Raw genomic sequence first — 27,739 nt, forward strand, 5'->3', positions numbered from 1 at the left:
GCTCGCCGGCTGAGATCGTGGCCGCTTTCAAGCAAGCCGAGCAGCGAGAGCTTCAACTGCTGAAGGAAGCCAGGTAAGAAATGTACCCTTAGACTTAGCCTAGATTCCTAAGGTTGTCTAGGCCGAAGCGAAACCCAACCGATATAAAAACAAGTGGTAATAGTTATTAACGTATTGAATGGCTCTTGATTTGTACACATCTTAGAGTGCTTAGTAAAACTTGCTTAGTAAGTGTGCAATGTTTACACCACCGAATCAATGCCACTTCAGATTGCAGAGTTTAACAGCTACCTATGTTGGTTAATTTAACTTCTTTCTGATGCTTTTTCTCTTATTCATCCCAAGACCCAGTGGGGCAGACGACCACCAGTTTTCCATCCGTGTCTGTCGACAGCACCTACCTTTCTTTCTGTCGTGTTATAAATACTTACAAACCTCATAATAACCTCCAATCTCTCCCCCCAGATCCCGCAACATGCGCAAAGACGTCCGAGCGGCCCCCTCCCCGACCGTCACATTCTGCGTGTGCCAGAAGCGGCAGTACGGCGTGATGAACCAGTGCGAGCTGTGCAAGGACTGGTTCCACGGTGGGTGCGATGTACAGTCCTGTCAACTTAGGCTGAGAATTCATTTTTGTGTAGAGTGGTAATCGGCGAATGCTTTTGGTGATCACTCACACGAATGCAATTCTTAGTTTCAGTTGAGAGGAATGTATAGGGCTAGTTTCACCATGCCTAGCATGGGCCGCTAGATGTTAACAGCTTAGATTTGATTTTAAAAAACGCGACACATCGCGCGGCCTCGTTTCTTGACGTTTACGTCTTGTTCCCCATGCTAGGTTTGTAGTAATTGTATATTATGACGGGGGTGTCAAAAATAGGTATAGTAAGCGGATAAGCTGCGCTTTTACTCAGTGAGGCTTTCTAAACAACATCTAACGCCCGTATTATGTTTACGTAGAAATTCTAATCTTGGCAAATCTTTTCACCACGGCTTAAAATCCCAATGCAGCTTCTGTGTTTATCACCGATAGAATAAAAACATCATTTATTTTATTTTGAAATTATCGAATCACTAACAACAGAACTATTTTATTACTAAGTAGCCACTATTATAGAAACAGCGATTCATTCAGATATGACCAAACATGAAGTATACAATAAACTAACACATCACCTCTTCCCTCCAGCCTCCTGCGTCCCGCCCGCCCGCGAGTCCCGCTCGCAGTCGCCGGAAGGCTCCCCGCCCGCCCCGCGCGCGCCGCCCAAGTTCCTGTGCGCCGACTGCCGCCGCACGCGCCGCCCGCGCCTGGAGAGCATCCTGGCTCTACTTGTGAGTATACAGGGTGATACTGTATACATGGTGACAGTCCTACCTATAGTTGGTCCCTCGAGCCGGCTCGCCGCCCGCCCCGCGCGCGCCGCCCAAGTTCCTGTGCGCAGACTGCCGCCGCACGCGCCGCCCGCGCCTGGAGAGCATCCTGGCTCTGCTAGTGAGTATCAGCTGTTGAACACACATACTAATTTTGTTCCTATATTTGTTCCTTCGAGCCCAGAGTGTAATACTGTAGGGTGAAACTCAACCCTATATTTGGTCCTTCGAGCCGGCTCGCCTTGTGAGTATCAGCCATTGTAACACACAGTACTTTAGAGTGATATTCCCTCTATAATTGGTCCTTCGAGCCGGATCGCCAAGTTCCTGTGCGCCGACTGCCGACGCACGCGCCGCCCGCGCCTGGAGAGCATCCTGGCTCTACTAGTGAGTACCAGCTGTTGTATACAGGGTGATACTGTAAGGTGTAACTCCGGTGTAAACCGGCACTACCCATGCAAAAATTTCGAGGCGCTCGTACCTCTGTTATACAGGGTGTTGAAAAATGTCGAAACCTACATATGCAGCATGCTATATTTAAGGCAGAAAATGAAAACAGAATTAAAAAATTCGCGAAAAAAGGTTTCGGCTAAGTATACCCATTTTGCAACACCCTGTATAGGTCAACCTAGGTATACATATAGGTCCTTCGAGCCCAAGTTCCTGTGCGCCGACTGCCGCCGCACGCGCCGCCCACGCATGGAGAGCATCCTGGCTCTACTTGTGAGTGTCAAGAGTACTTTACAATACAATACAATCCTCTTTATTTGCACCAGAAGAGAAAAAAATGGAATAATAAAACTAGAAAATAAAAACAGTACAAAAAGGCGGCCTTATCTTAGTATCACCCTATAACAATCTACTTTAGAGTGATATTCCCTCTATAATTGGTCCTTCGAGCCGGCTCGCGCTGCTTGTGAGTATCAGCTGTTGTAAACAGAGTGTTATACTGTAGGGTGAAACTAAACCCTACATTTGATCCAGCATCAGTGACTGTAACACACAGTACTTTAGAGTGTTATTCCCTCTATAATTGGTCCCTCGAGCCGGCTCGCCGCCCGCCCCGCGCGCGCCGCCCAAGTTCCTGTGCGCCGACTGCCGTCGCACGCGCCGCCCGCGCCTCGAGAGCATCCTGGCTCTGCTGGTGAGTACCTGCTGTTATATACAGGGTGTAATAATAAAGGCCTATCACAGCATTCGATACTATTTTTGATACTGCACAAACATATGGAAAAAGAACAGAAAAGAACTGCCAAAGTTTCATATGCCGCCTGCGCCTCGAGAGCATCCTGGCGCTACTTGTGAGTATCAATTATTGTAAAACTCTTTTGTTGATATTCCGCCTACATTTGGTCCTTCGAGCCGGCTCGCCTTGTGAGTATCAGTGACTGTAAACAGAGTGTAATACTGTACGGTGAAACTCAACTCTAAATTTGGTCCTTCGACCGGATCCAGAAGGATCAAGCGATCCAGCGACTGTAAACAGCTGGGGGTATATAGGGTGTTGCAAAAGTACGCTTTTAACATCCTGTATTTATAACGAGTCTTGTTCGGCGCGCCCTTCCGGCAAGACAATTACTATTGTATTTTTGTAGGTATGTTTGTTTCCTAAGATATCCGTGTGGTATAGATGTGAAGAGTACGACGTTGTTTGTTCGATAATAAAGAAATTTTGCTATTTGTCAACATTACATAGGACTTAAAAAGCTCAAGTAGTCCCGTCTTCAGCAACCGCTCTGGCTTCCGTCCAGCTCAAGCCTTGCGCTCGCAGCTCGCCGTCCACTGTTACCCCGCCGTGTGTGCACGGGACGACCACGACCACCTCTGGCTTTTCTTCTTGCTCCCTTACTGATGTTATTTATTATTATTTTAAGTATTCATATCATCGTTTCTCCCCCCAGGTTTGGCTACAAAAGCTTCCAGTCCGCCTAGCCGAGGGCGAAGCCCTCCAATGCGTAACAGAACGAGCCATGGCGTGGCAGGACAACGCGCGCGCCGCGCTCGCCTCGCACCACCTGCACCACGAGCACTACTCGCGGGTGAGTCGCGTAACACGACGCGTAACACGACGTGTGACATGGCGTGTAACATGACGTGTAACATGTACGGCAACGATGCACAACAGCCGCGACGTTGGCACCAGACTCGCAACATTACATCTTTTCGCATAAGAATTTTAAGAAGAACCACTTCCTCGTGATTGTCGTGATAGCTTCGATTCGCGTCAAAAAGTTATTCCATTTACTTCCGGTATAAAAAGGAGCACCTATGCAAGTATGCCTACCATCTATAAGAAATTGATATAGTCAGTTACTAACTTCTTTATATTTTTTACAGGAAAACAGAGAAAAGTCGGACAAATTAAATGCTGAACTGAAAAAAGCCACCGGAAGATCGCACGATTCACAGAACTCACAAAATGCAAGGTAAATATTTTTCCTGTATTTTATTTACATAACATAATCTCTTTGTTCAGTTATCAAGTAGTTTTTATGTATTTACATAGATGTCACTATGCCTGAATCTGTATCTCGGTATTAAGAGTTCTTACATATTAATAAGCTTTCTTCTTATACAAATAAACATTGCTTCTACTACCAGCGATCCGATCATAAGGCTACCAAGCCTTTTCATGGTCCTTCGAGCCGGATCCAGGTGGATGTGGTCACTGACCACACCACCCTAGTAGTAGCCACTTTTTGATCAGGCGCTAGAAATCAGAGACGCATCGTCTCTGAAGGCGTCAACCGGGCGATCCGAGGATCGTTCCGGTAGGGATGGCTGCATCAGCAGTCGAGCTCCGGTGTGCCCAGTGATGGGTGCTAGCAGTGGCGCCGCGAGCTGCGCCACCGCCCTATCTCTTAGCGGCACCAGGACATCACTATTCATGTAATAACATAGATGTCACTATCCCGCAAACTACATCGCGGTATTAAGTTCTCTTATATGTCAATGACCCCTTGTTATAATTATACAAATAAACATTGCTTCTCCGTTATTTTATTGTCTGTAGTTACTATAAGCACTAATCTTAAGAATTTCTGTCAATTCCAAATTTTAATAACCTTTTATTATAGAGAAGCTAACATTAACCGTACACTTCTCAGATCATCAGCGAGCGTAGAACACGCTTACAGCGCGTCCCCGCGTCCCCCCGCCCCCCGCGCGCCCCCCGCGCTGCTGCACAAGCTGGAGCAGCTCATGCTGGAGGGGGATCTGTTGGAGGTGAGTGTGTGTGTACATACAGCGCGTCCCCCCGCCCCCCGCGCGCCCCCCGGGCTGCTGCACAAGCTGGAGCAGCTCATGCTGGAGGGGGATCTGTTGGAGGTGAGTGTGTGTGTACATACAGCGCGTCCCCCCGCCCCCCGCGCGCCCCCCGGGCTGCTGCACAAGCTGGAGCAGCTCATGCTGGAGGGGAATCTGTTGGAGGTGAGCGATCTGTCATCCTTTGTTGGGAGTAGGCCCCTTTAGGCCATTTATTAATTGCAAAATTCTCGGATATTTTTTGAAATTTTCTCTAGAGATAAAGGTAATCTATTCTATTCTCTGTGGTGTGTGCTGACCTGCACTTGGCTCTCTCGAATAGAATAAAGATCATCTCGAAGATGTCTTGGCTTTGAATTTATCTCCGTAGCTTAGGAAATGAGCTCTGACTCCTTCCCATTATTTTCCAGGAGATATCTGGCCATCTAGCAGGTGGTTATTCCAACAGGTCCCTAAACCATAAATCAATAGTTTATTTGCATTTAAAACGACTCTTTTTCTCTCACCCAGGTGACCCTAGACGAGCAAGCGCACATGTGGTCCGTGGTCTACGCGTGTCGCGACGCGCGCACGCGCCGCACGCGCCTCGACGCGGGCCGCCGCCGCGCGCCGCTCAAACAGCGCGCCACGTTGAAGACACACGCCGCGGGGAAGGCGCAACATTCGGGACACAAAGGTGGGTTATTTAGCTATCTGTGTGTGAAAGAATGGATGAAATCAGGTGGTAAATGGTGGAGTTATGAGCGATAATGTGGCAAGATGACGCGCGCCGCTCAAACAACGCGCCACGTTGGAGACACACGCCGCGGGGAAGGCGCAACATTCGGGGCACAAAGGTGAGTTAATTAGCTATCTGTGGGTGAAAGAATGGAGAAGATCGGATGAAAAATGGCGGACTTATGAGCTATAATGTGGCATGATGTTGGGCGTCGTTGTGGGTCGCTCCAGCAGCGCGCCACGTTGAAGATACACGCCGCGGGGAAGGCGCAACATTCGGGGCACAAAGGTGAGTTATTTAGCTGTATGTGGGTGAAAGAATGGAGAAGATTTCATGGTAAATATCCCCAAGTACGCGTTAGCTAGACGTTACAGTTTGTAACAAAGACTAAGTATTCAAAATTTAAAAGAAATATGAGTCTACCTTGTAATTTATTATGGGATAAAATGCTGTTGTGTTGCATACTAATATTTTCACTTATTTTCAGGACCTACAGCAGCACCAAAAGCAACAGTGAAACGTGGAAACTCAACCACAACCAACTACTTAAATAGAAAACAGGTATGGACCTCGCATTCATCTTAGTTATACTATTAAAATACAATAATTATGTGCCTTTGTTACTCATATAACATTTTAGTAAAATTTGTGCCATGTACCATGTATCCCAGAAGCCTCTCTGTCATCGGCCTAACTCATCCAACCGGCCATATGAATTAAGTTTTGAGAAGCGTCCAATCCCATACCTAGTTCGTGGTCTCCATTCAAGAACTCATTTACCACATCATTCGGTGACAAACATCAGAGCTGAACTAGAGTTTATCACCGTGCTGAAAGAATTTCAAACCAATCAGATTAGTTGTTAGCTAATCGTTCCTTCATTGCCTCTTATGTCACCTTTGTTCTCCAACATGTATCCCTGCCATCTAACCCCTACTCCCCCCACCCCCAGGGCATGTCCACATCGGGCCTGATGATGAGGAAGCACTACATGGCGCGGCAGGAGCGGCGCAAGCGCGGGGCGGCGCCCGCCACGAGACCCAAGCCCGCCAAGCCGCAAGCTAAAGGTATGAACATTATTTATAACTATTGTTATTTCATATTAATAAAGACAATAGGTGTGATATCAACCAATACAGACATTCTTGCTGGGTTCATCTTTGCGTGTCGTTGACAAACGCGAATAAATAGAACATAAATAGCGTTTGTCGTGGTGAAAGGTCAGAATAGGTCTAGCTCGTGATGGAGAATTCTGTCGATGCTTAAAACTTCACGTTTATAATATTTACTAATGGATATCAATGTCCACTATGCTAACAATCATAATTATCTCTGACAGCCGCGAGCCGAGCGCGCGCCCCGCGCAGCCCCTCCGCGCACTCGAGTTCCTCGTCTCATTCATCAGATGACGAGGACTGCGCGGCGCCCAGCTGTCTCAGACCCACTGGTGAGTGCTAATGTTACTGTCTACGGGGCCAAGTGATACTGGTTACACTAGGCCAGCTGCCTCAAACGCACTGGTGAGTGTTACATAGAGCTACCTACAGTCCAAGATATGCTGGTTATCCGAGCTATTGACATCTGTCCCGAGTCCAAGCGATACTGGTTACCTGAGGGTCGCTGGTCAGCGTGCCAGCTGTCTCAGACCCACTGGTGAATGCTACCGTTATCTGTCCCGAGTCCCATCAACACTGGCGACCTGGTCTTGGAAACCCCATTCATCAACTGCCATCTTTAGACTGACAATAATGGGCGCTGATAGATAGACAGATAGACGAAGCCATGGCCATGTATCGATGTACTGGTATCATAATCCTGGTTTGGTCAACTGCATAACTAAGTGCACCATACATAAATCAATAGGATTTTATTGTTATCTGAGGTATTAAGTTATTCCTGTCACTCTCTTGACGACCGAATGGCTAGTGGTTAGTGACCTTGACTACAGAGCCGAAGGTCCCGGGTTCGATTCCCGGCTGGGGCAGATATTTGTTTAAACACAGATATTTGTTCTCGGGTCTTGGATGTGCCCGTAAAATGGCAATAGGCCCGCCCCCTATTCTCTCTCTCTGGCGAAAAGTGGGTGCAGCAATGCACCTCTGCCTACCCCGCAAGGGAGTACATTAGTACAAGGCGTGAGTGCGTGTGTGTTTTTTTGTTACTCTCTAATGGCACCTACCATGACCTACATTCAACAGACGCGACAGCCTCACAATGATTCCCCAGATATCTTTTATCTAGCCACTAAAAAATTAGCCCTAAACCACGCAACAACAACTAACCTTCTACCCCCCCCCCCCGCAGGTAAAGTGGACTGGGTGCAATGCGACGGCGGCTGCGAGCAGTGGTTCCACATGCACTGCGTGGGGTTATCGCGAGCGGCGTTACGTGAGGACGATGACTACGTCTGCGGGGCCTGCGCGCAGAGGAGCAAGCAACAGGACTAGGGGGTAGGATCGAAGGATCAGTTTTGGAGACAGGAGCCAGCAACAAGAGTAGAAGGATAGGATCGAAGGACGAGTTTTGGAGGTTTAATTAATACACAGACATAGGGGTAAGCAACACTTGCTGCAAAAGTAGAATTTTGGCTGGCTATATGAAATAGTTCATTTATTGGTCTGAAGGTTTCTTTGCAACTAGCACCTTGCGATAAATATATAACAGCAAATAACACACCTTTATGTTGATATGTTTAAATATGAATACGACGTACTGTGTTCAGAATTCAAAACCCATTCATTCATTTTGTCAAGAATGTTTTAAAGACCTAACCAATTGCTTAAACTAAACACCACCCTATGCTGTGTTATCAGATGGTGTTTAGACTGGCAATAACTATTGCAGTAGTCTAAACTCCACTAAGGTTCGTAGTTTCTTTCGATCGTTTAATGATAAATTTGTGTTGGTATAGTTTAAACTTGGGTTAAGATTATGGATAAGGGATGTGCTAGGAGTCAGATGCATAGATAGAAATGTGTTGCGTTTCGGAGTTTGTTGTTAAGATGATATCATCATCATCATTAAATGTATTGTTTAGGCCTAATATAGGATTTTTGTCATCAAAATCGGCCATAGATTCATTTTGGGATGATAATTGCATTTTCGACTGTATCCCTGACTGTAATTCTGTTTTGTATTTTTTTTCTAATATAATATAAAATAACCCTGAAAATGAAAACTTTTTGTCACTTATTCATAGCAGTGTGTCGATCACACAAGTGAATAAGATACTTACTGCATGTGAATTAAGCTTTAATATACCTTTGGCACGGTCACCGTAATCGCAGTTGCAGTCCTCACTTTATGATAAATTAACAGTTTCGCCTTTTCGTCCGCCATGTGGAATAAGAACATTATTATTATGTATGACCCTTTTTGCATGCATTATGTCATGTCATTGCTTCAGATAAAAAATCTACACTATTGATAAACTTAGCAAGTTCAAATCGATGCAAAAAGTATACACATAACATTTTGAATGGGTCGGATATTAAACTTGTAACATACATACATTTTCGCCGCCTAATTTGATAGATATACAAACGTGTGTAGCTGAGATCAGCACGGCACAAATGTGTGACAGTCACACAACGGACCTTAACAGATTAGATCGTTGTCGTTTTTTGTTTTTGATTATTATCATTTTCGCGATTCTGTCCTTGTGATTTGTCGCAAGACGTAAATATAGTGTGACTAGATAAAACCATTTGAAGTATGTTTATGCGGGGAAAACTAACCTGTTTATTTTCATACATGAATATAGGTATTCAAGGCCAATTTCTAAGTTATTATATCAGATTTCGCGATTTCCAAAAACTACCAGCGACCAATGCACCGAATTTAAAGTATAAATTCAAACGGTCTTTAATATGAATTCTGTTTCTACTTAGGGCTTTTCGCACATGACTCGGACATAAATGGAAAGTGTCAGGGTCTATTTTTGGATGACAATTTCATTAAATAAATACATAAGTATTTCGATGTATCGCCGTTTCCATCGCTATAGTTCACGTTGTAATGTTAAATTTTGAATATATTGTTGTTCCATTTCATACAATCTGAGTGTTTAGAAGAAATTATCCCATTCGTGTAATAGATATATATATTTGTATGTAAGATCAATCTAACTGCGTGACAAGATTTAAAAAAAGAAATGAAATTTACGATATTGATACATTACATTGAAGTATATTGTTTTAACTAGGTGGGGAATCCCAAGCGATGAATAACAATAATTTAAATTGTTGTACAATGCTCAGTTAACATTTATTTCAATGTATATAAATTGGTAAATAGAGAATGCCTTTATAACTTAATCTATCCTTTTCTAATGTGAAGGTAGATTTTGTAAATAATAGAGAAATTATAGGAAAATATTTGTAACATCGCATTTTGGGCGGTGATTTTTATAAATTACTTAATAAAAAAAATAGTGAAAACTCTTCGGATTTGTCAAACATCTAAATTTAAATATTAAAAAAATATTTCTGGTGAACTATATTTGGCCGGTGATCTTTTTCACTGACTAGTATTAGTAACTAGAATCATTAAAACTTAAGTATTTGTTGAATAAAACAAAGTACCTAATTGTTGATATCTATTTGGCCGAGAGGAAATTGAAAACAACATCAAAGACAAAAATATATTAAACGAAAGAATGCATATTCTTGAACGTATAGATTGATCCTAGGCATAAGTTGTAAATATGTAGTCCTTATTTCTGTATGTATGTGCTGTAACTTGTAAGACTTTTTAAGCAGATTATAATGGTTTTAACAGGCAACACCTACTGTTAATCGTAGTGTTTAAACTATTTCTTTCTAATTATTTATGTATTATAGTTACTAGTTTTTATAATAGTCACGTGCAAACTGACATAAATTGGACCCATGCATGATTTTATGTTACTGCAAAGTTCTCAACAATAGTTGTGCAGGCTATATGAAATGTTTTAAATTGTAAGTAATGGTAGAATGCTTAACTGTTTTGGACGCGCGAAGGGCACAAGATATCTGTGAAGTAAATGAATTTAGCAAACCGTAGTAGGGTTTTGATCGGAAACCGATATTTTTTTATAAATAAAATGTAAAGTCGCCGGCCGCGGCCGGTAGCCATTGTGTAATGTTAGTCCAATTTTAATTAAAATTTGACGTTTGTTAGCCTTGTGTGTTTGCGTCTGTATTCTAATGTAAGTTGAAAAGTTCAGTTTAATTATTAAAATTATCACAAAAGTATGTTATTTTTAGTTTGATGAGTATTGTGGGTTTTGCTTTCGACATTTTAATTTTTTACTAGTATTATGTTTTGGATTTAAAAATAGCCCGTGCCTTAAGTGTGTGTATCGCTCAATTTGAATAAAATATATCAGCGTACACATACTTAAAGCCTATTAAAAAGTACGTACAAAATTAATGAATTTTTCAAAAACATAAAATGCCCAAGTTCAAAAGCCACTCTTCAAAATTACCAGTATATAATTTAGATTTAAGTTCATGGCTGTATATTGTCGTTGGAAGCCATGTTTTTTTTACAAATATTTTAACTGATCTCTGCTTGGACTTGTATGGGTTGAGGAGCTTTGCCTGATCTGTTTTATTAATTCAACGTTAGACATTTAAGAAACCGGGTGTGCTCTATCTGCTAAACAAGCGTTATTATATTGATTTAGGTATAAAGTTTTTAAGCATGTAGAACGCACTCGGGGTAATATTTGTATGAAAGTAATTGTTGTACAGTAAATTAAGTGTATGTTGAGAGCCTGTTCACCTGTACGGGAGAGCCGAGCCGCGGACAGACACGCCGATCGTATAACAGTCATTATTTTGTCGTTTAGTTTTGTAAAGAGACACAAGATGTGGCTGATGTCTCCGCGTATGGTTGGACAGGCCAAGAGAGTATTGTGTACCAAATAATATAGAAAATTATAGAAAACTTACTTTATTGGTTTTGTTTTTTCACTATCCGTTCGTTTCCCTTCATTTGTAGGCATAATCTATTAACTGGTAGTTAGTTTCATTCATATCAGTTTGGACCAAAAAAAATACAAAATTAGTTAAAATCGTGTGATATTACCAGTTTTATTGGTAGATATAGTTATGGAGAAACTGGCCATTAATGTAACGATTACACATCATATAGTATACGGGGCGAAATTCTATTAGTTTGTTTGTCGGATGAGCCTGTATAAAATTCCACCCTGTGTGATTTGAATATTTATCAACTAACCTAATAACTAGTTATATCTCATTACAATTACAAATTTATTACTTATCTCCTATTCTTAGGTACCTATCTAAATATTATAATAAAATGAATATCCAAAATAGTTTCCTTACAACAAACACTGACTAGAAACGTAAGAAACATTAGACTACTTTCTTTACAAATTAAATATTTCTTTGGATACTTTAAAGATAATTAACTACTATACAAAAAATCTCAACCCTTCTCAACTGAAGCTGAAATCAGAAAGGCACACATTTTTTATTAAAAGTATTAAACCCATGATTTACATGACTTTATAATATAAAAACCAAATCTTCCTAAAGCGCAATACTATGAACGCTCGCCTTTCTCAGAGACATTTTCCTTTGGTAGAGCTCGTCATTCTGCAGCGACTGTCTCTCCCTGATCTCGTGGGCCTTCAGCGGCCGCCCCCTGAACTCATCCTCGATCTGCTGAAGAGTCTTCCCGCGAGTCTCCGGCATCAGGAAGTAGATCACACCCACGTTGTAGAACGTGAAGCAACCGTACAGCAAGTAACTCCCATGCATACCGAGGTATTCCACCAAGAGCGGAAAAGTCTTCAACGCCACAAACATTAGCAACGCGTTCGATATCAAACTGAAGCTGGAACCTATACTTCTGTACTCCAATGGGAAGATTTCCCCAGCTATTATAGCTGGTAGCGGCACCATCCCCATGCCTATGCAGAATACTTGGATGTTGAGGAGTAATATGGGGATCCACGCTGCATCGTAAGGCAGCATAGAGTTATGTCTTAAGTAAACGTAAGCGGATATGCAAAACATGCTGAATGCACTCAGAGACGCGACGGATATGACCATAGTTCTCCGCTTCACCTTGCTGATGATGAAGACTGCTCCAATATTGGTCAATAGTCGTTGCGTGTCCAACGCAATCATCCAGAATTTAACATTAGACCCTGGGACGAGAACTGAACCGAGTAGCAGTAGCGGGTAGTTGGCCAGTATAGTGCTGCCAGAGACTTGCCCAAGATTGTAGCAGTGCGCCATCACAACGATGGGCTTGTAGAACTCTGGCTTCGTTATCATCTGAAAGCGATCCCTGAAGCTTCTCTTGTGAAGCGTGCTCTCTTCAATCCTGTCCTTTTCCAGTAACAAACACGTTTCTATCAGATCATCCAGCTCTGCCTCTTCTTCATACCCTCTAAGCCAGTGGAAAGCCTGTCTGCACTCCTCAAACCTGCCTTTAGTAGCCAAGAAACTTGGAGACTCAGGGGAGTAGATCGTCATGATATGGCTGATGAAGAAGAACCCTGTTATAATTAACCCGGTGATTTGCCAATGGAAGAGAGTGCCTGTGAAATGTGCGAACAGGATGCCGAATGTCTGTCCAAGGGAGATGGTGGTGAGGAAGGTGCCCCGGTACTTGGGGCTGGTGTATTCGCCCAGCACGATGGAGCGGAGAGGCATCGCCATGCCGAAGGACACGCCCTGCAGGATGCGCCCGATGATGATGAACTGGAACAAAGGTGATGTGAAGATATAACATTGCGGTAGATGTCTCTGACTGGCTGTAGAATGTAGATATATGCCTACCGGTAACAACAATAGCAACAACAACCAGTAGCTAGCTGACTATATTGGCACGCGAAAAGACTTGTCATGGTACCTACCATTCTCTGCACCTATCAACTCGCAAGCACGTAGAGTTATTAATTTATCAACAAGCAAGGCCACTTGGCCTTCCAAAATGACACTTGGCTAACTACACAAGTACCTATACAATCTCACCTCAAAATTGGGTGCCAGTAGCAGAGCGGCCCAGCCCACGATAGCGCCTCCAGACATGATGTAGGTGGTGATCTTGCGGCCGAGTATGCTCATGATGGAGGCTGACAGGGAGTTGCCCACGATCAGCGACGGAGCCGTGACTGCCGCTGGAAACATAAACATCGTCATTAGCTACAAATAAGAGGAACTAAAACTGCTGGTTTCAGGAGTGGAAATTTTAAACATGCCCTCTTTTTGCAAGCCTAGATTGCTCAAGAGCTGAGATATACCTACCTATAACGTGATCTATGCTATGTCAAACGGAGAGGCGGGGCTGAAACATCCGTGACGAATCACCTGTTCCAATCCTTTCACTTTCAGCACAAGTTGGTGACAAACTATATAGGTACTTATAGCACACACAGGCTTAGCTAAGGGTTCGTTAAAAACTCGCTGCGAAGAAGTTAACAATACATCTGATCTGGAGGTTCTTATCGGTCATTGTAGTATCCACTCACCGATCCAAGAAGCCATGTTAGCCGTGACCGGTATAGGCGACGACTCGTCCTGCAGCTGCGGCACCAGCACGGCCGAGTAGCCGAGCCCCGCGCCGTGGCCCAGCGTGTTGAGGCATATAGCTGCTGCCACGAACACCTGCAATCATACTACCATCATCAGCTTATGTATACTTCATCACGACCCATCTCGTCTGCACTGCTTGGGCACAGGTCTGCTTTCAGTGAAGGAAGGATTTCGGTCTAGTCCACCACGCGGGCACAGTGCTGGTTGGTGGACCCCTTTATATATTTACTGCAGGGTCAAGGCCTCCTCCATGTTAAACAAAGTTCCACGGTCTAGTGCCACACTCATACAGTTTGGCGTAGGAATAGGTTGGTGGAATCAGTGTTGGGTTGGATGGATTTGAGTAGAGACTGACTAATGTAGTTATAACAAACCTTGTCCTGTGTATCTTATTGCCCCTAATTAGATAAGTTTTGTTGGGAAGGTTATTACATACTTACGATATATTTTATCGGATTATAGCGGAGTGAATAAGAGTTATTCACACAAATTCTTTGGACTTTTACGTTAGTTTGCTACAAACTGCAGCGATGTGGTTGAGCATGACTGGCTATATTTAGTCAAATCAGAAAAAGGAACATTATCTTCCTGAATAATACTGTAATCTATTAACTTACCTGTCGCAACAGAGGCGAAGTCATTTAGTATAAAAAGTAGATTAGTTAACTTAATTTAAATTAAATGAAATTATTACTAAAAGAATCACAGATCGGTGCTAAAGAAGCACTCATGTCAATATTGTTATGTACACTAATCGTAATGACCAATACAATATCTTGATAAAAACAATTGTAACGATCAGAACTGATTAGATAGTAATGCGAAAATCAAGTCACATTGTTAAATTACGTATTTAACTACCTACTCACCTAAAGACAGGTAAGTAGGTAGATGAGATGGTTATCGAATGCCTGGGTAGATTAGACTGGGTGATTTTGGGAAAGTTTCCTAACCGGCTACCGAAGTAATTTAGTAACTACTAAGCTAAGTACTTACTAGATTCATACTTATTACTATTACTTAGGTACCTATATCTTTTTCCGTAGTAAGTAATAATTACTTACCTACCTACCTAACTTAAATAAACCCTTGACTTAAACCTACAGGTACAGTCTTGTGTACAGAAACCTGACTACTGTCAGAGTGAGTGAATGACGGTAACTATAGGTAGGTATTATTATAATTCTATCTGTTTAAAACCGTACTTTAATAGTAAGGCCCCAAGCTTTTCTAGTCTATTCACATTTAGGTAATTACATAGTTACCTCTTCTTACTTACGCAACCAAATCTCAGAAGAGTCCTTACCACCCGAACACGACCTTCCCTATGTGACATGGAACAATCGGGAAAGCCATGCTTGCTCGTTTCAAAATATCGAGTAGTAGAAGGCCACTGGCTGATTTAGGCCATATAGGGAAGAGGAAAATAAGCCTGAGAAGGTATTATAGTAAGTAAAACATTTGACACATTTTAAATAAATATCACAGTCATTCATTTATTTCGGCACATTAAACACAAACTTTTTGCCTTAACATTAAACTTATAGGTGCTTAATCCCAAACAGTATTCTTATACTTAACCTAAATCCTAATTTCTACGGCTCAGCCAGGCAAAAACTGACGAGCAAATTTTGTTTACATATTCACAGATATAGTCCATAATAGCCTCGTTTGAAACAAAGACATAAAAGTACTTAATGGTAACATAACAAATTATAACACTGCAACGTCCTCACTCAATCTTCTCTAAACTTCCCGCAACATTTTCGTCTTCACCTCAACATCATCCAACTTCAACTTCTCATCCACCGTCTTCCCGTACTTGAAGAACTCCTCGATCTCCTGGAGAGTGCGGCCGTGAGTCTCGGGCAGGGTGAGGTAGAGTATCAGCAGGGTCACCACCATCACCGACGCGAAGCAGAGCAGGGTCCCGTGCGTGCCGATAGTGGCCATGAGCATAGGAGTCGCCTGCATCACGGAGACAAGGTTTATCGACACGGTGACCCCGCAGACGGCTGTCCCAACCGCCCGATGCTCCAGCGGCACCAGCTCGCCCAGCAGCATCAGAGGGATGCTGGTGGCGCCCAGGTTCGACACCACGAAGTATACCACCATCAGTGATAGAGGCACCCACGACCGTTCCCGCGAGATCACGCCCCAATTCACCAGGTATAAATACGAGCTCACGGTTAAAAGGATGACTACAGAGCTGATGCCGCTAAAGAATATCAGGGTTCTTCTCTTCACGGCCTTGTTCAGGTAGAGTGCGAAGAGTGAGCTGGTGGTAGTGATGCCGTCCATCACCATCGTGTAGAGGAAGGTGCGCGCTGGGTCGCCGCTGATGTCCGAGATGAAGTCCAGAGCGAACGCCGGGAACGCGTGCCGCCCACAAGCCTCCGACATCAGGAAGGCAATAGTAACAACAAACACAGGCATCAAAAAGTCTTTCCTGGTGAACTTCTTGAAGAAACCCGCTACAGTGCTACCGCAAGTGACTGTTTCAGGTATCTGGGATATCCTCTTCTTCTGCGCGTGGACAAGCGCCTCGCACTCTCTGACAGCGTCTTCATCTGTTCCTCGGAGGGCGTAGAACGCGGTCTCACACTCAGCGTATCTGCCTTTAGCGGCGTACCACGAGGGGCTTTCTGACCAGGTCAGGGTGTTGCAGATGGACAGGAATACTGGACCCAGTGCAATGAGGGCTACAGTCTGCCAGTGGAAGTGGTGTCCAAAAGCATGCAAGGTTATCGCGCCGGCAGAAACAGCTGCTGTTTTCATGCTGAGGAAGACTCCTCGGTATTTAGGGCTGCTGTACTCCCCAATAATGACGGATCCGAGCGTGACGGAGGCGCCGGCGGTGAGGCCACACAACATGCGGCCGAGGATGAGCCAGGAGACGCTGGGTGCCCAGTAGATGAGCCCCCAGCCGGCGGCGGAGGGCAGCAGGGACAGCGCGTGCGCGGCGCGCCGCCCCACCGCGTCCATCAGAACGGAGGCGGCGATGAAGCCGATTGGGGATGCGATGCCCGGACTTGAAGCTGGAATGAGATTGTGTGTGGTGAGTAAGAGAGTAAGGTGAATACAATTATAAATGTTATTTAAGTTATATGTAAATTTTATAATGATTGCATTCGCAGTAGGTAAAAAATATACTACTTGTAGGTTTTTGTAGGCCTATCGGTTTAGGAAGCTGAATGTTCATACTTTGCTAGTTTCGCTCTAAGCAAATTATAGACCTGGTCCTCATCCAATGAACGGCTAGCAATAGACCGAGTGCTCGGCCGAGGACACTGTCTTGGCCACTCTACTCGGTAGTTGTAATCAGGGTAATAGTATATAGTTATAGAGGGTACAGTATGCCTCCTTTACTTATGTAACTAATTACATTTCTACCTTTCCACTGTTCTATATATACTGTTTACAATCCAAAATCTTCACAAAAACTCAAAAAATAACTTACCAAGCAAAGAGGCAGTGTTCAGGTCCACCTGTATTGGGGAGTCAGGGCTCCTGAGGGCCGGCAGCAGACTCGAGGGGAAGCTGAGCGTCACGCCCACCGCCACGATGTTGAACACGATGCCCATCGCCACCCAGAACTGGAATGAGGAGAAATGATCCTCATTTACTGCATAAGTCTTTAATTCATTCACTCAAAGGTAGCTTGGAAGAGATCGCTTTAACGATAAGGCCAATAGGCGTGCTTACTCTTTATTTGTTATGGTGTGTGCGTGTGTGTTTGTTATATTAAATTAACTATACTTATTGTATTGTATTGAAGAGGGGGAATCATCATCATCACAACCCATCACGTCCAAACTGCTGGGTCTCCTTCCAATGAAGGAAGGGTTTTAGGTCTAGTCCAAGTCCACCACGCCAGCCTAGTGCGGGTTGGTGGACCCCACACACGGAGGGGGTGAAAGTAAATCGAGGGAATCGAATCATGAAATACTCGTAACTTTGTCATTGGTACAAATGTTATTCGCAAAATCAGGGCAACACTATAGTGAAATTACGGTTCTACCTTTTTTGGCATAAGATTTTTTTGCCTAATCTCGTATTGCATAGTAACGTTTGGTCAAAGTCTCGTTACGCCGAAAATCGTATGGCATAAATCTCGTTTAGTAAAAAGTTATTTCGCATAAAATTGTTTAGCCTAATAATGGTATGGCCAAATCTTGAATAGCCTAATAATGCTATGGCATAGGTTTTCCATATTAATAATATTCGTTTGGCTATAACTTTGACGGAGCGTCTCCCTACATAGCGCAAACTGGTGCCTTGTATTGTTTCCGCTGTTTGAAAAACGCTTCGCTCCACTTCGCTGCGCTCCGCTTTGGTTTTGATGAATATGTGCACCTAACACGCTCCTCCTCGCTTTGCTCGTCGTCGCACCTATTTTTAGGTTTCGATCTCATGGGGTTTGTAATAATTATATTGGTCGTTAACTGACGATTTTTTGATCATACAATATCGTGATTTTCGGGATGTAGGAGAAAAATACCACAATTTGTACATTTACTACATACTTAATATATTATTTATTAATAATAATAATAATAATAATAATAATATGTGGGGACATCTCACACACGGTCATCCGACCCCAAGCTAGGCAGAACCTGTGTTATGGGTATCGGACAGCTGATATATCTACACAAATACATAGACAGATAGATATTAAATATAAATATCAACACCCAAGACCCGAGTACAAATATTTGTCTTTAAACAAATATCTGCCCCAGCCGGGAATCGAACCCGGGACCTTCGGCATAGCAGTCAGGGTCACTAACCACTACGCCATTCGACCGTCATTCATATTAAGATAACATTAGGAGAAACAAGATTATACATAGTAGGTATAGACGAACATTAATTTGAGCAAACGAAACTTAGGTGTTCAAAGATTGTGCCTAAAGAGTTTTAGACGAAACGAGCCTTATGCCACATAAGTCTTGGCAAAGTGATGGTTCGGCCAAAAAAGTTTAGACCATACGAGTTATGCGAAATGAGTTTTGGTCAATAAAGATTATACCAGATGAGCGGAACCCTGAAATTACACTCACACTCACGGGCAATGAAAAGGTTCCACTGAAAAAAAACACCAAATTACTCCTAAACAGAAAATGCTAGCTTACTGACGCCTTCTGCAAAATTGAAGTATATTTAACAGAGTATCAGGATATCACCAACTAAAAACAGTAATATTTTGTTAATTTAACAAATTAAATGTTGAAATAATAGTCATAGTCGTTTGATGTCGGCATTTTGTGAGTGGAACCTTTTCATTGCCCGTGAGTGTATGATCCGTATGAGAGAAAACATTCATCGTTACTCCGCCCTGACTTTCAATGTTATGTGAAGAAAATACTTATAGGTATACGTACTTAGTAAGTTAAATCTATAAATAAATGTGTATGTGACTACTGTGCGAAGACAAGTTTTAATAATAATAAGATTAAAGACTCTGCTAAGAAATGTAAGGCAGTTTGGACTATTATTAATAATAACACCAAATGACGAGGTGTGTAATTATTGCTTAGTTGCGACTTGCGAGTTACGTTACATTACGTTAAAGAGGCATTACAAAGATACCGCAGTTTTAAAATTATAGTTTTTGTAGCTAGGTATTTAGATTCTTGAAAAAAAAAACCCTAAAAACCATAGAAATGCAATATTAAAATTTTAAATTATTTGCTAAAACAAAAAGTGAGTTCTCGTAAAAGAAGTTAATAACTTTTAAGTAGCTATAACTAAGTTATTGGCAAAAAGTGCATAAAATCGGGGTTATTAAATTATACCTACAATTAATCTTTTAACATATTTTTGTGGGACAGTTATTTACTTGTTGTGCTAAACAGTGACCACTTGGACTAAGGAAGCAGCAAGGCGCATTCAAATGGATCAAGAATCCAGATGCTTTGTCATTCCACCAAAATTCCTAGGCCTCCAGCCAGCTTGCTCTTGGGAGAATCGAGTTAAGTTACACTTAGAAAGGTTTTTTAAGAACTTTTATATTATGTAGTTACGAGATTTAGGAATGGTTTAGAAGAATATTTTAGGTTCGGACAACCGTATTTCCATAGATTTTTAGAAATATGTACTTAGAAACGTTATTTCCCCTTTTATTGTCGCGTGTTTTTTTTAGGACATCATTTAAAAAAACGACATTATTTTAAATGATTCCCGGCCGGGGCAGATATTTGTTTAAACACAGATATTTGTTCTCGGGTCTTGGATGTGCCCGTAAAATGGCAATAGGCCCGCCCCCTATTACATTGGGACTAACATAACACTCTGGCGAAAAGTGGGTGCAGCAATGCACCTCTGCCTACCCCGCAAGGGAGTACATTAGTACAAGGCGTGAGTGCGTGTTTTTTTTTTTTATTTTTTTATTTTATTTTAAATGTTAGCAAGGAAGTATAAAATGCGACAACTACAAGGATCTATTAAAAAAATATATAAAAAGGTACCACAACGATACGGAAAATCTAACATAATTCACAGTGGATCAAGAGGCTTGCAGTTATGTGAAGTTACGTCCCTCTGGGCAGGATCCTTATAGTTACAACAGAGGGGCAGTTTTACACCATCTTAAATGTACGATTAAAAGTTGAAATAAAATAGTAATAAAAAAGATCGCTTATATACCTGTTTTAAGATACATATTTTATCTTTCACCATTTTCAGCTCCGATTTTGTGGCACGACCTGAAACTGAAGCCTCCGAGAGGACACTTAGACAACGCATAGACGCAGCCTAATAATATAATCATCGGCAATCATCAGACAAACATAATCTAAGCAGGATACAAAAATAGACCGCGAATTTTAGAAAATCACTGTGCGATTGTATCTTTTACCTATCGGTAGATAAATATCTTAGTAGAACATAAAAACCCACCGAAATTCAGTCAATCACTAATGGAAATGTTAGATATTACTATTTTTTTATAGTACAGGGTGTTGTTTTCTTAATTTCAGGTCGCTGCTGTGACCAGATGTCGTCCGCCATAAATTAGCCGTTCTCAACCTGTCATGCATCACGCTGCGTGTTGCGTACATTCTACCTATGCCGCGTGAACGCACGTAGGTGCGTTTTCTGTACTAGACTTTGCGAGTTTTCATACACAAATTTACCTAAGTACAAACAATTTAACATTCGGACACCTATTCTCGCAACCTTAGCGTGATGTGTGGCGGTGTGAGAGAGGCCTAACGATGTGTAACGATAGTGTGACCCCCTATGGCTTGCAATCTACGTACCTTTTTGTGACATCCTGTATTGTCCTATAAATATGTCTATGATCGAAATGATAACGGAAGTTAAAAGCCTACCGCGACGTTAGGCATTGATAGCAAAGAGCGTAACTAGGTACAAAAAAAAACAAAAATGGAACACTCTAGAATTGTAGCTAGAGTAGTTACCTAATGTAAATACTTAACTACTTACGTAAAATTATTTAGTTTATAAGAATAGCCTTAAGTACTTTGTCATTGTCACATACTGACACGCGCGCAGAGTCCATAGAATCCTTACTAATATTATAAATGCGAAAGTAACTGTGTCTGTCTGTTACTCTTTCGCGCCAAAACTACTGAACGGATTTGAATGAAATTTATTATTAGGTATACAGATAGTCTAGACCCTGAGAAAGAACATAGGCTACTTTTTATCGCGGTATTCCCACAGGAAAACTTTTTAAGGCGAAGCGAAGCTCGCGGCCACAGCTAGTTATACAATATTTTTGATAATTTTATGTGCACCTCACGATTCACTAACTATATTATTCATGATAGGTAACTAAGTAGATAAATAATTTAAAAGTAAGTTATTATTTGTATATATATCGCATGAAAAATTTCCTTCCGCAGCATACTAAACTAGCCTTAGTCAACTCTCTCCTAGTACCTATTATAGACTACGCGGACGTATGCTACCTGGACCTGACCGAAGCACAGCTCAATAAGCTAGAACGCTTACTGAACACCTGCATTCGTTTCGTTTTTGGGCTGCGTAAATATGATCACGTGTCTCAGTACCGCTCACAGCTTAAATGGCTCCCAATTCGTGATCGTAGGAACTTACGTATTCTATGTTTACTTTTCTCTATTCTCCGCGAGCCAAATACCCCTGCCTATCTTAAGTCTATGTTCACATTTCTCTCAGATACCCACTCCAAGCATTTACGATCCTCTCACAATTTACTCTTAGCTCTGCCCTCCTTCCATTCTGGCTTTATGTCCGATTCCTTCGCGGTCACGGCTGTACGATTATGGAACAATCTTCCTCCCAATATTAGAAGTGCACCTTCTCGCAACGTGTTTAAATGTTTGACTCGTGCTTACTACCTTAGCAAGTTAGATAAATAGACCGCTTCTCCTGAACCGCTTAAGTATATTTTATAGGTATATATTATTATGTATGTATTAGATATTCTTATGTATATATATTATGTATAATATATTGTAGGTATGTATCGGTATATTTGTATATAGGTTAATTAGGTATAATAGACGCATTTTTCCTGAAATAAAAATGACATATTATGTATCTAGCCTATCTGAAACCTAGTTAAACATTGTGAGATATGGCGTTTCGACTTTCTCCGTGTTCGGCATCATAAGGGTCACAGTGACAGTTAAATAAAGTCAATTTTTCTCTCCACCTTTAGTTTGCAAGGTGCGGGTGCCTATATAAATAGAGTGAGTCGCCCGCGCGCCTCAGTTGTAATATCACCATGCAGAAATGACTAGGTTTCAGATAGGCTAGATACATAATATGTCATTTTTATTTCAGGAAAAATGCGTCTATTATGTAGTCTGAGCCTATCTGAAACCTAGTTAAACATTGTGAGATGTGTTTATTATCGCATGGTGGAGAGAAAACCAACTGTGACCCATAAGCTACTGATGAGTGTATCAGTAGATAAATATTTGAATCTATAAATTTATAATGCATAGATTTCTAGGTAATAGATATACTAAAAAGAAAGGTATAAGTATACATAAGACTTAAGTACTTCCTTATTATTCCTGACTTGTCAGAAAGTTATGGAAGGTATATACCTATAAATATAGGTAGGTATTTATACATATGGATACACACAGTGCCTCTTCGAAAGCAATACTTATAAGTAATTATTGATCAAAATCTTGTTATTGTCAAGGAAATATTTTTAACATACACTAGCCGAATGGATGGAACCAGTGAAATACTTTGCAACAATATTTAAAAGCTGTAAAATGTAGAATATCGATCCAGGCCGCTGGGGCTCAGGTCAGCACATGCTGACGAGGGTATGTAATTCTGGACTGACCTCAGAAATGCAGCAGCCGACCGTGGAGCCTCGAGGACCTGCTCAGTCAGCCCTGTATGACGACACGGCCTGCAACACCTGGCGCGGCATCTAGTCCTTGGAACGAGGAGTGGTGCTTGAAGGGAAGATAATTTTACTAAATATCTCAGCCTCATCAGCTACTGGAAAAGATTAGATGAAGGCTGTGACACTGGCGGATAACTAAGTATTCAGTTTTTCAAAACATGATGCAGGTCACTACATTCACAGTCTAATTTTGTATTCTAACTAACTCGGCGGTTAACGAGTTCCTGTGCAGTCCTACTAGGAAGGAAAGTTATTTTATAAGCCTTTGCACCGATTTTGTGGGCTACTATCATTCTGTATCATCATGTGTGAATATTATGAGCTCTGGCAGCATTCCTTGGTAGATGACATCAATTAATAAAGATTGATTAATACAACAATAACAATTATAATAGTTGATAAATGAAACCCGGCTAACATGTCTTAACTGGGTAAGTAAATGATCAGTCATGCCACCAGGATAAGTAAAATGTTCAGTACTTCATATGAAAAACATTAACAAGGTCACCTTTAGGTATGTTCGTCAACACTAAGGGCAGGTCTCGGCCAAAACCTTAAGGCTTCGCCTTGTTGCAACTTCAAAGGTACGTAGGTAGGTACCTACTTACATTGTTGTAGGTTCGATTTTAAAACCATTAAGTCAACCTAGATAAAACAAAATAGCTCGATTAAATAAAGATGGTACGTAAAGATGTTAGTTGTACCTGATCAGACCTGATGCAACGACAGCCAACATAGACTCTCTAATCTGTGGAAGCAACAATCACGGTGGCGGGAACATGGACAGTTGGACGAGCCACCTCGAGCCTGAGAACTGACAGTTCGCCAACAGCAGATAGCTTGCGGCTATCTATAGGTAAACTTAGGTAGTTAGCTATACCCAAGAAAAATTCCTTGGACATCGATATGAGAGTGGAACAGCGAATAACTGTGACATTCATTAAAACAAAAAGGCTTGTTGTTGTTGTTGTCCAGCTAAGGAAGGTTACCTACTCCAGCGACCTGGTATTGCATTCTGAAAGAACTGCGAAGAGTTAATATTATGACTAATAATTATTACTTATTTAGAAAGTTTTCAGCAAACTCTAATAAATCAAGCAGTTACCACGTCACCGCTGCCCGGTTATAGCTCTGTACTAGCTTGGTAGATATATATACCAGTTCTAGCCTTCAGCTAGAGGCCAGAGAGCTCCTAAATGAGATGCGAGTACGAGCATGACACAAGTAATTTTTTACTTGGTAACTAGTTACGTAACTAACTGAAAGATCCATAAAACAGTTGAGGATTACTCAAAATGGAATTGTGAAAACGGCACGTCTGCATCTTAACCAGTCAGTCTAAGTAGTTTCAGCAGATACAGTGTTGAAAAATACACTCGCGAGCAACCAAATCGACTCAAGCCTTGACGGCGCAAACATACATTAATACAAGTAAAATTATGAATAGAAATAATAAAAATGATATGTCATTTAAAAGCTTAAGATGTCAGCTTTAATTTGATATCATTATTATTGAAATCCATTCATCATTTTTGAAATAAATGATGTCTGAACGCAATTGTAGGAAAAACGGGAATTTAGGAAAAAAGGGTATGGGTATCGTATTATACAAATTAAACAAAAAATGTTAAGATAAAAATTTATTTATTTAAATCAATACTTTGTATTGCCCCCTCTTGCCCTTATTACAGCCTGCAGCCTGTTTCTCATAGACCTTATCAACTTTTTGACAGTTTCCTGAGGAATGCCGTCCCACTCCTCTAATAAAGCTGTCTTCAGCTCGTCCACGCTTGCAGGGACTGGATTCCTGGCCCGAACTCTTCTTTTGAGCTCGTCCCATAAGTGTTCGATGGGATTCAGGTCAGGACTGAGCGCAGGCCAGTCCATCGTGCGCAATTCCTTCTCTCTCAGAAACTGCCGACTGACTCGTGCCGTGTGGCAGCGGGCATTGTCGTGCATTAGCACGAAGTCTTCACCGACAAATTCTGCATAGGGCACAACATGACCGAGTAGAATGTCGGTGATGTACCGATCAGCTGTTAACCCGCCTCCTCGGCCGCCTCCAGGCACGAAAACAAGTGCGGTTTTTCCCTCTAGAGAAATACCAGCCCACATCATGCAGGAACCGCCGCCATATGCTACTGTTTCAGCGAAACAACATTGGGCAAATCGTTCCCCCGGACGCCGGTAGACCCGGCCTCTCCTGTCACTGCCATGCAGACACACTCTGCACTCATCAGTAAACAGGACCGACCGCCATTGCGCAATGCTCCAATCGAGATGCTCTCGAGCAAACTGAAGACGCGCTTGTCGGTGGCCTGCAGTCAATTTGGGGCCTGATGCAGGTCTTTTTGGTGTCAAGTTGGCTTCCTTCAAGCGTCTTCTCACTGTCCACTCGCTGACAGCCACTTGTCGTACACGTCTCAGTTCTTGCTGCACATCAACGCCCGTAAGGTGTCGATTGCGCAGCGAGGTTGAGACAATGAAGCGGTCGTCTCTCTCTGAAGTGCAGCGGTGGCGGCCCGTTCTTGGTCTTCGATTGAAGGCACCAGTCTCTTGGAACCGTCTGTATACTCGGGATACAGCAGACTGGCTCAAGTGGAGCTGGGCAGCGACTGCTCGCTGACTTAACCCTTGTTGCAGCAAGGCAACAACTTGAGCAGCTTCTTCTGGTGTGGTATCCATGGGTTTGCGAAAACAAGGAATACAATGCAACGAGATGTGTACCGGTCAACTTGCAACAAGCGACTGATAAGGTACACCGGATGTGGAAAGGTTTTATAGCGGGATCAGGTAGCGCAAGGCGTGGATTCCTAATGAGGTAATTAACACTGACGGGCAATTAAAATGCGTCATTAAATCTGCGCTTAGTTTTTTTTTATGGTATTGATCTTAATTGAAAGCCTAATTCTTCAGCTTTCGAATGACATATCACTTTTATATTTACCATTTATCGTTTTAGGAAAATCAATGTATATGTGCGCCGTGAAGGCTTGAGTCGATTTGGTTGCTCGCGAGTGTAGTTATGAAACGTTTGCGCCAGAATCGAATTAAAAATAAATTTTCATTAGAGAAGCCGTTTAGGCATGAATAGGTACTTTCACCCTTTGGATTGTGCTCCAAATGATGACCTTCGAAATTTATAGAAATTTAATGACGACTGCCATTGTTTATTATCTAGCCCCGTACATTGAGTAGGGCTGCGGCTACACGTGATGTGATACACAGTACACAGTAGGTATATGCATGTTCCCAGAATAGTGGAAGTTATAATTTTACCAAAAGGTAGTCGTCTCGTGCAAGAGCACCGTTACTCGATTTATTCGATACACAACTAGTTGACAGCTGCTGCGTAGGAGGTTCACGCATTTTTCAACAAAGAGCTCGGATACACTCACAATCCACTGGGACATAAGGAAGACAGCTAATATGGTGCCACTCAGAAACCGCGATGACACTCCGATCATGATCACCCGACAGTAGGATCATAATAAATTCGGTAACTTGTGAAGCGGTATGGTATAGCAACAGCGACTTTCACGAAATCAGGAATTAGCTCAGTGCTTTTAGGTTGAACACTCGCCGGTGGGATTCACTTTGCTCACAGCCGAGAAAAGAAAAGACTCAAAGCTGGAATCTGCCGATGTGTCATGACACTTAAGATAGTGTCTGGGGGGGTCACTTTATATGACGAAAAACGAACTTTCAGTGCACTGCGGCGCGAGCTATCTGTTTGTATGTATTAAACGTGCCGATTGCACGACAGCTCTCGTTCGTTCGTTTTTCATCAGTATAGAGTAACGCTCCTGTACTTACCGTGCGTCACCATTCCCATGAGCAGTCCAATGATCTTTAGGCAGTTTAGAACAAAAGCTGCATTAGACAGTTTCTTCAGCAGAGACATCGAAATAAAAAATTGATTGCACAACTATCCCCAGGAGCAGTCTGCAGGTCACTTTGGGTAGTTCAGAAGAAAGCTGCTTTAATAGAATACCCTACCTCAGCGGAGGCATCAAATTGAAGTGCTATAACACTTTTAGAAGCGGTGCACGTTACCCGATTTGTCGTCATCCATGCCGATGCGGCTACGGCGACTGCAGGTGGTTACTCAGGCTTCGTTGGTGTGCCCTTGTATGGCTAACATGACCAACCTTGGCAGTAAACGTTCGTCTGCATATGCGAAAATCACTGATGAATAGCGCACGTTACTCGATACCTTCTAAATAAGTCACTCATAATGATGGCTGATGATGATGATGACCGTGCTAGCAATAGTGCAGGCGGTTCCGCTGAGCATAAAATCTCTTCCCAGACAGGGGGCGTTTGGATCTGGCAACCAGAACAGGAGTGCCAGGTGTGCGCAGCGATGCAGGTGGGACAACACAGCCGCCAGGGCAGGAGTGCATAGCTGGGTCTATGCAGCGATGCAGGTAGCACAAACCG

The 27,739-nt window shown here is 42.4% G+C and overlaps 3 protein-coding genes across 3 annotated transcripts in view; 1 reads left to right on the forward strand and 2 right to left on the reverse strand.

The window, feature by feature from the left end:
- Positions 1 to 7,878, forward strand: part of LOC105390881 (lysine-specific demethylase lid) — a 34,842-nt gene extending 26,964 nt beyond the window's left edge. The window contains exons 23-32 of the mRNA XM_048630890.1: positions 466 to 587; positions 1,190 to 1,332; positions 3,273 to 3,410; positions 3,709 to 3,797; positions 4,479 to 4,596; positions 5,146 to 5,311; positions 5,841 to 5,914; positions 6,306 to 6,420; positions 6,693 to 6,800; positions 7,658 to 7,878. Coding sequence (XP_048486847.1) covers positions 466 to 587; positions 1,190 to 1,332; positions 3,273 to 3,410; positions 3,709 to 3,797; positions 4,479 to 4,596; positions 5,146 to 5,311; positions 5,841 to 5,914; positions 6,306 to 6,420; positions 6,693 to 6,800; positions 7,658 to 7,800 — 1,216 coding nt within the window. The 3' untranslated portion in view covers positions 7,801 to 7,878. The remainder of the gene's footprint in view (positions 1 to 465; positions 588 to 1,189; positions 1,333 to 3,272; positions 3,411 to 3,708; positions 3,798 to 4,478; positions 4,597 to 5,145; positions 5,312 to 5,840; positions 5,915 to 6,305; positions 6,421 to 6,692; positions 6,801 to 7,657) is intronic.
- Positions 7,879 to 11,863: 3,985 nt separating this feature from the next.
- On the reverse strand, positions 11,864 to 14,684 carry LOC105390874 (solute carrier family 2, facilitated glucose transporter member 8). The gene is made up of 4 exons (XM_048631059.1): positions 14,529 to 14,684; positions 13,848 to 13,983; positions 13,351 to 13,496; positions 11,864 to 13,077 (listed from the first exon to the last, which is right to left on the reverse strand). Exons 1-4 carry the CDS (start codon positions 14,550 to 14,552, stop codon positions 11,896 to 11,898), a joined length of 1,488 nt encoding a protein of 495 aa, XP_048487016.1. The 5' UTR covers positions 14,553 to 14,684; the 3' UTR covers positions 11,864 to 11,895.
- Positions 14,685 to 15,629: 945 nt separating this feature from the next.
- Positions 15,630 to 20,720, reverse strand: LOC119691851 (facilitated trehalose transporter Tret1-like). The gene is made up of 3 exons (XM_038110380.2): positions 20,563 to 20,720; positions 17,372 to 17,507; positions 15,630 to 16,949 (listed from the first exon to the last, which is right to left on the reverse strand). The coding sequence occupies exons 1-3, from the start codon at positions 20,659 to 20,661 to the stop codon at positions 15,658 to 15,660; spliced, it is 1,527 nt and encodes a 508-aa protein (XP_037966308.2). The 5' UTR covers positions 20,662 to 20,720; the 3' UTR covers positions 15,630 to 15,657.
- Between the last annotated feature and the right edge of the window lie 7,019 nt (positions 20,721 to 27,739).

Source organism: Plutella xylostella, chromosome 27 (genome assembly GCF_932276165.1).
Source record: "Plutella xylostella chromosome 27, ilPluXylo3.1, whole genome shotgun sequence".
NCBI classification, from domain to species: Eukaryota; Metazoa; Arthropoda; class Insecta; order Lepidoptera; family Plutellidae; genus Plutella; species Plutella xylostella.